The 11,104-nt window shown below is 38.2% G+C and overlaps 1 protein-coding gene and 1 non-coding gene across 2 annotated transcripts; both read left to right on the top strand.

Annotated features, from left to right (window-relative positions):
• The first annotated feature begins 2,840 nt into the window (after window positions 1-2,840).
• Window positions 2,841-2,944, top strand: LOC125492960 (small nucleolar RNA R71). The gene has a single exon (XR_007269348.1). It is a non-coding gene; the product is annotated as a small nucleolar RNA R71 (small nucleolar RNA).
• Window positions 2,945-6,771: 3,827 nt separating this feature from the next.
• LOC104883079 (uncharacterized) lies at window positions 6,772-10,653 on the top strand. Its single transcript, XM_010667534.1, has 2 exons — window positions 6,772-7,611; window positions 10,456-10,653. Exons 1-2 carry the CDS (start codon window positions 6,772-6,774, stop codon window positions 10,651-10,653), a joined length of 1,038 nt encoding a protein of 345 aa, XP_010665836.1.
• The last annotated feature ends 451 nt before the right edge of the window (window positions 10,654-11,104 follow it).

Here is an 11,104-nt window from a genome sequence, read left to right as displayed (position 1 = left end):
CAGTAGCACCCCATCCCTGCACCCACCGTGGCATAGTGGCAGATTGACAGGCTAAAACCTTATCACCTAATTAAAAATAACCTAAGTTCAACAAATTAGTAGTTAGGGAAGTCAGGATCGAATCCACAAGGAGAAAGTTATACTATTGTATCTTAATTCTAATATTATACTAACTAAATCAGATGGAAAGAGTTTTTATTGAACTAAGTTAATAACAGCTACCTAATAAGTCAATTTATTTAGGGCATATGTAATTTCTATTGAACATTACCCCCCCCCCAACAATCCTAGCCGCTCTCGCATGGTCAAGGATCACTCTGCCTAAAGATTGAAAGCATATACAGTATATCTCCTCTCGAAGCATATTCAGTATTGCGATAGTAGAAATACAAATCAGGCCTAATTTATAAATCTAGCATGAACGATTCAACCACGGAACAATCGAGATAGAAGGTAATTAGACTAATCCATCAATCTCTCATTGCATACGTAGATCCCCACAATCATAGAAAAAAAAACTACTCAGTCATATTTATGAAAACAATAGCATAAACAATATAATAATTCATACTTGGAAAGGTTGCAAATAACTTAGAAATAATTCTAATTAAATAATAGGGAAAGCAATAAAGACGATTACCAAATTAAGAACTATATTGAACTTGCCAATAATCCAAAGATTTGATATTGATGACAAAGAGAAAAGCAACAAACTAAGGTTTGCGAATCACTCTGAACTTGGCGTGACCTCATTATTTGAAAGCAATTGAGTTAACTAAACTAATCTAAAAAGAAGTGAAAAAATAAAAGAAATAAAAGAAGTACTTACAGAAATCCTTCCCCAAGCTGAACTTGGCATGACCTCATTGCAACAAGGAAAGGAAAGGGACATGGACATCAGGTGTCCATCAACCTGCATCTAGTAGTTTTGTCACTGCTTGCATTACCACCCCTTCTAGTCCGTGTTGGACCAGAATGTTGGGGTGGTGGCCCTCGCTAGATGAACTTGATGCGCATGAAAGTCGGGGTTTATTCATGTCAAGTCATCAATATTGTACCCAATTGCCATTTGGTGAGTCGTCAAGACCGTTAAACAATGCGCTTCACCTGTATTAGACTATAAGATAAGCACATCATCTGAAATATCACAGGAGGGGAGATGGGGGATGCAATCATGGGTCGGGTCATCAATAACATCAACTTTATAGCATGTTTCCTCTAACATTGGGCTTTTAGAGGAAATGGTCATGCTAAAAATAACCTTATCATCTCCCACAATTAATTTCAGTTTCCTACTTTTAACATCTATAACTGCTGCAGCAGTGTGGAGGAAAGGTCTCGCGAGGATAATGGGTGTTCGGGTATCTTCCTGCCATGTCTAATATAACAAAGTCTACAAGGATAAAGAATTTACCTACTCTAACAGGAACATCCTCTAATATACCTAGGGGATATTCACATAACGGTCAGCCATTTGTAGAGTAATGGTAGTACATTTTAAGTCACCCATGTTCTTTTGCTTGCAGATAGAAAGTGGCATGACATTTACACTTGCACCCAAATCAAATAAAGCTTCATCAATAAATATGGTGCCAATGTGACAGGGGATGGAAAAACTCCCTAGATCTTTCAATCTAGGTGGAGACCAATTTTGTAAAAGAGCGTTGCATTTAGCAGTAAAAGCCAAAGTTTACACCTCACTGAGAGTCCTTCTCCATATCAAAAGTTCTTTTAAAAATTTAGAATAAGTAGGCACTTGATTTAATAATTCACTAAAAGGAATTGTTACTTGCAGATTCTTTACCACCTCTAAAAACTTACTGTACTGGTGGTCACGCTTCTTTTTGAGCATCCGATTTGATAATGGTAGCTTGATCATCGGAGTCACACTTTTCTCCTTAGTCACCTTCGCACTCTTATCTACAACTCCTTGCTTTGCCTGAGGTTCAACATCCTTAGGCACGTCCTGTGGTTGCTTAGCAACCGATGATTCCACCTCTAGCATCACTGCACTCCACTTCGGAGGGTAGCATATGGTAGTGTCCCTTGGTTACGAAGGTAGGTGTCTCCTGTAGCTGATTCTGAGCATGTAGGTTCTCAAACTGAGACCTAGTATCTGCTTGAAAAGAAAGGATACCTTTATGCATCTGCAACATGAGATTTTTGAGTTTAACAATATGTTGGGTCTGAAGGAGGTGTGCTAAGATGCTGTTGAAACTGATTTCTCTGAAATCTAGGAGGAGCTTGTGGTTGTGACTGATACTGCAAAAATTGGGGTTGTGGTATGGACTATTCTTGTTGTTGAGGCTGTGGATAATGTTGTTGTACCAGATTCAACACATTATATATGAGATATTGGGATGATCTAGCATCCCATAATTTTATGTATTGGAGTATATATGAATCGAACTAGGGCTTGTGTTGTGACTGCAATGCATGCACTGTCTCACTAGAAGGTGGGAGAGCAGGGCACTCTTGAGAGTTGTGTCCAGCTATCATACAAGCGTCACATATGAAAGCATTGTAGCTAGAAGCATTAGTCATCACGTTTAACACTCATGTGAGAGGGGGAATTATTACCTAGCTTCAAAGAATCGATCTTCTGGTTTAGAGTAGCTAGTTGCATGAAAAATAAAGAATAGGCCCCAACATCATGTTTGCCTCCTTTTTTCATAGAAGAACGAATAGTAGATGCTTGATTAGAAGTTAGTTTGTCCAGAAGTTCATACCCTTCTTCCATAGCTTTATCCAATAAAAACCCACCAGAAGCTCCATCAATTATCTATCTTGTATTTGCATCAACTCTAGTGTAGAAAATCTAACACAAATACCACTTGTCAAAACCATGATGAGGACAAAGGTGCTACAAATCATTGAATCTTTCCCAAGCTTCAGACAATGACTCTCCAGGATCTTGGGTGAAAGTCACTATCTCATGGCGCATATCTGCAGTCTTTTGATATGGATACCATTTGAAAGAGGTAGGAAACTTGTTATAGCAAAATAGAGCTTTATGTCGCAGAAAAAAGCCAAATAGAATCATTTTCATCTCCTCAGTAGAAACACCAGCTTGTTTCTAAGTAGCACAACATTGTGAAAATCGTTGCAGGTGCTAGTTTGGGTCTTTAGAAGGTAACCCAACAAATTAATTATTTTGAACCATGTTCAGCACATAAGATTTGATTTCAAATCTTGCAGTAGCGATAGTAGGCATCCGTACTCTAGTGGTTACATTATTAGAGGATGGTTGTGCATAATCCTTGAAGGTTTCTCACCCATTGTTAGAGAAATAGGGGTGAAGGGGAATTCTTGTTGTGGTGAGGATGGTGGAGAAGGTGTCTCTTGGGAAGGTGTCCCTGCAGACAACTTTGCTTACTTAGTTTTCTTTCTGAGTCTACAAGTGGTCTTTTCAAGCTCTGGCTCAAATGGAATGAGTTTTGGGGATTTTAATTTTCTACTCATACACCAAAAACACTAAAACAAACGTGAGATGCTCCAAAGAACAAGTGTTCTTCAGAGTAAGTCAATGTAATAGTATAATTTAGATTAAGAAAATACACTGTCTCTCCGGCAATGGCTCCAAAATTTGATAGGCTAAAGTCGTATCACCTAATAAAAAATAACCTAAGGTCCGCTAACTAGTACTTATGGAAGTCATGATCAAATCCACAAGGAGAAAGTTATACTATTGTATCTGAATTCTAATATTATACTAATTCTAGATGGAAAGAGTTTTAACTGAACTAAGCAAATAACAGAATTAAATATGAGGGAATGAATCAATTAATAAAGAACTAGGATTATGGATCAATATGCATTCAATTTGGGAAATCAAGGACGAATAACAACTACCTAATAAGTCAATTTACTTAGGGCACATGTAATTTCTCTCGAACATTATCTCCCTCAAAGATCACCTGGCCTCTCTCGCATGATCAAGGATTACTCTTCCCAAAGATTGAAAGCTTATACGATATCTCTCCTCTCGAAGCAGATTCCGTATTGCGGTAGTAAAAATACAAATTATACCTAATTTATAAATTTAGCATGAACGATTCAACCATCGGAAACAATCAAAATAGAAGGAAATTAGAAAAATCCATTAATCCCTCATTGCAAACATGTATCCCCACAACCCTAGAAATAAAACTACTTACTCATATTATGAAAATAATAACACAATCAATATAATGATTCCCACTTTTACAAATAACTAAGAGATGAATCTAATCAGTAATAGAGAAAGAAATAAAGAAGATTACCAAATTAAAGAACTATATTGAACTTGCAAATAATCCAAAGATTTGATATTGAATCCAAAGAGAAAGCAATAAACTAAGGTTTGTGAATCACTGTAGAGAGAGAACTATGAAATTAAAAGCTAAACAAAAGGTAAATAAAAGGCGTCTAAGTAATGTTCTAATTTTCCCTACTTATACTAAACCTAAAACAAAGAGGAAAAGTCATACGAAAATAATCCGAAAATCATTGAAATAAGCGTATCGAGTCAACCGCCTGATCGGGCCGAACACGCCCGATCAAATTGGGCCAACTCACTTTATCGCATATTCGTCTCATCACAAGCGACCACGTACAACACTCACAGCTGACCGCCCGATAGAGTCGGGCTCATCTAGCTCGATGGAGTCGGGCCATTGAAATTCAGCGTGAGCTTCTCAGACACACGCATCGCACATTAGCATATGTTATACTTGTCATATTTGCTACGAATTATGATGTGGACTTTTCCTACATTTCTGTCTTTTTAACTCATCACTTTAATACTTGCCAACCATTTTTCCCAAATAAAAGTTTAATCTAACCTATTGCTACAGTTTTAGGCCACAACCACAATAATAGGTTTAATCTATTGCTTGGAATCTGAACTGCAATAATAGATTATTACCTATTGATGCGTCTTGATTTGCGGAGGTGCGAGATCCGCATCAATAGGCCACTTATAAACTGCAACAATATAAAATTATTCTACCAGTGAATAAAAGTATGACAGTTGATAGCTAAAACATACTTAGTGAAACCATTATTAGATCATTTACTATGTTGCCATCATCAAAACACCAAGGGCAACAAACTCCATTTATTTGTGATTTAAAAAACTTGTTACTCCACAAGTTACTTTTAGAAGCATGTGAGATTTCAAGAACATGTAAAACTTCATGAGAATTCAAAGTTTTATTAGACAAGTTAAGTTTGTTTATGTGCAAGTCATCATCAAAACTTATAGTCAACATATAAGAACAATATATTACTTAGGCGATTTAATTGCATTATTCTTCTTATTTGAAATCTTGCAAATCAAACTTATATATCAATCAATACATATAACTATTTAGTGGCGGGTTGAATTTTGTTTAGTTTTTAATTGAATCTAATGTTGAATTTCATAGCATTTCATTTGTTCAAAACCCCAAAAATAGATTTACCTCATATCAATTAGCAAGTTTATTAACACTTAACTAAAGAAAACTTGCTTACTTATAGATTCAACATTCAATCCTATACTTACTAACTATATTAGCTAAGTTACATTATTAATTTAGCATTTTTTCAACGACCGCATCAATGAATAGGCGAATCTATACAATATGAGATATTCTCCGTACACTACACTATATTTTGTTTCCTTATAATAAAGAGACACTTGGCATGAAAAAAGAGCACCAAGTGTAGAAACCTAGGCGAATCTATACAACTTTATGTACTTCCTCTGTTTCTAATATTCATGCAACAAGTGATTTTCACACATGTCAAGGCACTACTTTGAGTTTGATTGTTAATATATTTAGTTATTGATTAGTAAAATTATGAAATCATGATATTTAAAAATACATATTAAGACATATCCAACAACATAGTACATGAAGCATTTGTATTTTATACTTTCTCCGTTTTAAATTACTTGCTACACTTTGAAAATTCTACTATTCATCTATGAGGTTTGACCATGCATTATTCAATATTAGATAATATCAAATGTTATAATGTAATATGTGTTGGATTCGTCTCAATGTATAATTTCATAAAATCAAAATTTTATAATTCACTCTAATACACAATTATAGGAAAGCCATTGGTTGATCCATTTTGGATCATCATGAAGAAAGAGACAATAAAACCCATTAAACAAATAGGAGAGAGAAAAAAAGAAGGAAAGAGAGTGTTGCTCAGATCGTGGGAACGATCTCAAAATGTCAAGGCAAATAGGAGTTCATCGCTACATGGCACAAGGGGAAAGGAGGCTCAAAATGAAGTGGGGTCCACTCTGCTGCATGGCAGCCATCCAAAGCCCCTCATTTCTCCAATCTAACAGCTAGGATTGTTTGTAATTGTTAGCGTTGTAAATTTTTGCAACGGACATATTGTCAGTTTTAATTTTTTTTTTTTAAAAAACACCAACATCTATATTTTTTTTTGTCTATAAATAGAGACTAATATTGAGCTATTTTTACACATCTTATTTTTAAGCTCATATTGTTATTGAAAGTCATATTTCTTTCCTTTCTTCATTTATCTACCCTACAAAAATAAATTTCTCTCCTAATAAAAATTAGTTATGGATCCCAAACCCGGTAGAAAAAAAAACCTTCAAAATCCAAAAGACCTCAACAACCTCACATTAATCTAAGTTTTTAATCGTCTAGTTCCCAAATTGATCTCAATTCTCAAACTGAACCAAATTTTCATATGGGATACAACTCACAAAATATGATGTATCCTACTCAACTTAACCAACAACTCCCCCAACATAATATGAATTTCTCAAATGCACCTTCTTACTGCCAATTTGGTCCACATTCACAAGAAAATCTATACAATTCGAATGAGAATTATAGTTATTCTCAAGATGAAACACCATTTCCTATGTCTCAGCATTTCCAGCAGTCACACGGTGAAGGGTCATTTCCGAACTTCAGTAGTTCATATTGGTCTCGAGCTGCATCGGTTGAGCGTGATGATGTCAACAACGAAGAAGAAGATAAAGGGCCGGGGAAATTCTGGAGGCCATCTGAAGAAGAGGTTCTCGTGAAGGCTTGGCTAACGGTAAGCCAAGATAAAGGTAGTAATACTAAACAAACATCAATTATCTTCTGGACAAAAATTACTGAAATGTTTAAGGAAGTTAAGTGGTATAGAGATCGATGCTGGGAAGAAGGAGTTGAAAGTTTCAAGGAGTCTGATATCTTACCATTTGACAGAGAGTTGGATCAATTACAAAGTCAATGGAAAAGAATACATCCAAAAGTATCCAACTTTGTTGGTGCATATGCTCATGCAAAGGCTCGTCGGAAAAGTGGTGAGTCCGATGACGACGTCATGAAAACTGCATTTGCAACCTACAAAAAGGATAATAATATAGACTTCAATAAGATTCATTGTTGGAAAATTCTGAGGCATAATGATGTATGGAAGCCTATGGGAGATACTGTCAAAGCTTGCAAAAAGAAGACAACTAATCAAGAAAGTGGCTCAAAGAGGTGGAGGATCAATGAAGCTGGCAACTACTCCACTTCAAGTGAGCCAAATACGCCAAGCAGTGGAGACCCAACTACTCCAAACGGCGGATTCACCAAAAATAAAGGCAATGGAAAGGTTTTGAACATGCCTGCAGGAGCCTTTCAAGAGTGGATGGATCAAGTCCAAAAATTAAATTTAGAGAAAAACAAAGAACTTCAAGTCGAGATCCAAAGGATTAATAAAAGGAACGGTTTTTTCACCAAATACCCCCGAGTTTTCATGAAATTCACCGGGTACCCCTGCACTTTTGAAAATACACGCGGTACCCCTTAGTTTCTAAATAATACACCCAAATGCACTTAATGACTAACGGCGGTTAACTCTGTTAACCACCATTAGTCATTAACTGTTATTTTGTTGTTTTCAGCCATAATTAACTACTAACCCTAACCTTAAACCTAACCCTAACCATAACTTAACTTAACCTAACTTCTAACATTAAACCTTGTACCCTAACCTTAAACCCTAACCACCCTACCACCCCACCATCCACCACACCCAGCAGACCCCCTCCCCAACCCCACCCTACCCACCACATCAGCAGACCGCCCTTCCCCCACCCCGGTCGCGCCCCACCCCACCCTCGCAGCCCCTACCTCCACCCCCTCGCAGCCGCTCACCCCACCAAGCCCCCACTCGAATTTCCCTCCCCTCCCCTCACCTCTGATGAGTTTCAGTCCCCTCCTCCCACCCCCTCCACCGTGTCGATTGTCGCGCACCCTTCCCCCAACCCTAGTCGATTTCGGCACCAAACCTCCACCTTCGTTGATGAACAACCCAGAAACCCTAACCCTTTGAACAAAAACCGGCTGGAGTGGGGGGGAGGGTGTCGAAATCGACTGCGGTTGCGGGGGAAGGTACCGAAATAGACTGGGGATAGGAGGGAGGGTGTGAAAATCAACGAGGGTTAACCGTCGGGAATGGGGAAAACGTCGGGAGTGGGGGGATTAGGGAGGAGGGCTGTTGGGCGGTGATGGAAGGGGGGCTGGTTGGCGGTGGTGGGAGGGGGTTGTTGGCCGGTGGTGGGAGGGGGGCTGGTTGGCGGTGGTGAGAGGGGGAACTGTTAGCCGGTGGTGGGAGAGGGGACTGTTGGGAGGGTGGGGGAGGAGGTGGTGGGATAGGTTTAGGGTTTAGGGTTAGGGTTAGAGTTTAGGGTTAAGGTTAGGATTAGAGTTAGGATTAGGGGTCAATTAGGGTTTAAAATAAAAAATTAGGGTTAATGACTAACGGCGGTTAACGCCGTTAGTCATTAAGGGCATTTGGGTGTATTGTTCAGAAACTGAGGGGTACCCCGTGTATTTTCAAAAGTGCGGGGGTACCCGGTGAATTTCATGAAAACTCGGGGGCATTTGGTGAAAAAACCGTAAAAGGAAAGCAACAGTGACATGGTCCAGCTAGAAAGAGAGAAATTGCAATTAAAAACAGGAAGATTAACTTAGAATTATTCAAGGTGCTTCCATTAAGGAATGATTTAATTGAGGAAGAACAACAACTTAAGAGAGATCTAGTTAAGGTTTTATTTCCAATGTAATTTTCTGATTTTCCTTTAGTAAGATTAATGTTATTTAATTTACATCCTACTTTCCAATGTAATGTTATTTTAGTTCGTTAATTAGTCTTAGTCTCGGTTGTTGTATGAAATTATCAAATTAATAAATCTAAATGTTTTTAATGTTTTAATATATGTATCCAATTATTCAAATCATGATATTATTGATGAGCCCTGTCTTGATTTGACAATTCACTTCATATATCAGTCCATTATTACTGCAATAATAAATAAAGACATTTCAACCATGTCATGACTTGACAATACACTACATAGACCAGTCCATTCTTACTGCAATAATAAAGACCTTGATTTTGACAACGCACTACATATATCAATGCATTATTACTGCTATAATAAAGACACTAAAACCAAGTGATGACTTGACAATTCACTCCAATATCAGTGTAATGTTGCTGACAATTCACCTTCTCTCTATATATACCTTACAATGCTAACTACTCAACCACTCTACTCTACAACCCCCATTCTTCCCCTACAAATATATTGAAATTATGTCATCAAAATCAAGTTACAATAGCAATATTTCTTCTTCTAGTTCTTCGAATTCTTGATGATCCAAATTCTTACACACACATTCAAATAACACGTAATAATGAGTACAGACGTCGTTCGGAAAGGCGCAGACAGACAACTCGGTTGATGGATCAAATGATGGAAAGGTTTGTGATGGCCAATCCAGCTGAATTATATGCAATGGTAACTCAAGTTCCAAGAGCACCAAGAACTGTAGCGCCAAGGGATCGTGATGCGGGGCATCACCGGTTATGGAATGACTACTTTGTCGAGAATCCCGTTCATCCCCCACAAATGTTTCAGCGGAGATTTCGCATGCAAAAGCATGTCTTTCTCCGCATAGTACAAGTCTTGACTTCACAAAATTCATTCTTCCAACAAACGCGAGATGCCGCGGGTAAACTATGTGCATCATCATTATTAAAATGCACTTGAGATTGTTACGGGGGAGCGGCGGATTCTGTGGACGATTATCTAAAAATTAGTGCATCTCTTGCTAGAGATTCACTACGACATTTTGTAGAAGGGGTGGTCGCCCACTTCGGGGACGAATACTTAAGAAAGCCCAATGAAGCGATCTAAGAAGATTGTTGTACACAACTGAAGAACAAGGATTCCCAAGAATGATGGGTTCCATCGACTGCATGCATTGGAGATGGAAAAATTCCACTTCAATTTAAAGGGCTATATTCGGGAAGACCGGGTAAGCCAACATTGGTTTTAGAAGTCGTTGCTTCGTATGATCTATGGATCTGGCATGCTTTCTTCGGAACGCATACTGTAATGATATTAATGTTCTTGATAGATCTCCATTATTTAATGATGTTTTTTAGGGTCGTGCACCCGCAGTTAACTATGTTGTTAACGGACACCAATACGATATGGAATATTACCTAGCAGATGGTATATATCCTCAATGGGATGCATGTATTCCAACAATAAGTCTTCCGCAAAATGAAAAAGAAAGTCTATTTGTCCAAAACCAAGAGAGCAAACGAAAAGACGTGGAACGTGCATCTGGAGTATTCTAAGCTCATTTTTCTATAATTCGACAACCTCCACGCCTGCATTATTATCCACAATATGATAGTTGAAGATGAACGAGATTCATATTCCTTCATTTTGATCCTAATGATTATGATCATCCTCCACGCCCTACTACTTCAACACAAAGGAATGTAGGGACCTCTGATGAGCCTTTCACATATGACACTAGTGAGAATCGTATAGCAAGTCTAGAAATATATGTGAACAATAGGGGTCGAGTTTGTGACCAAGTTGTGCATAGACGTCTCAAAGCAGCTCTCTTAGAAAATATTTGGCTTAAATTCAGGCAACATAGGAGTTAATTAAGCTAGAGGTGTCAAAAAGTGGGTCGACCCACGGGTGAACCCGCATGCGACCCAGACCCAACCTGTTTCGAGCCGAGAGTGGTCGGTTGGAAAGCCGACCCATTCCGACCCAGCGTTCACCCGTGCCCAG

The sequence above is a fragment of the Beta vulgaris genome, chromosome 8 (genome assembly GCF_026745355.1).
Source record: "Beta vulgaris subsp. vulgaris cultivar EL10 chromosome 8, EL10.2, whole genome shotgun sequence".
NCBI lineage: Eukaryota > Viridiplantae > Streptophyta > Magnoliopsida > Caryophyllales > Amaranthaceae > Beta > Beta vulgaris.
The sequence above is the reverse complement of the archived record's forward strand: the minus strand, read 5'-3'. Positions and strand labels throughout refer to the sequence as shown.

Coding starts and splice junctions, on each gene's coding strand:
- LOC104883079 (XM_010667534.1), top strand. CDS start 6,772: ATGAATTTCTCAAATGCACCTTCTTACTGCCAATTTGGTCCACATTCA. Junction 7,612..10,455: donor AAAATAAAGGCAATGGAAAG/GTTTTGAACATG, acceptor GATGTTTTTTAG/GGTCGTGCACCCGCAGTTAA.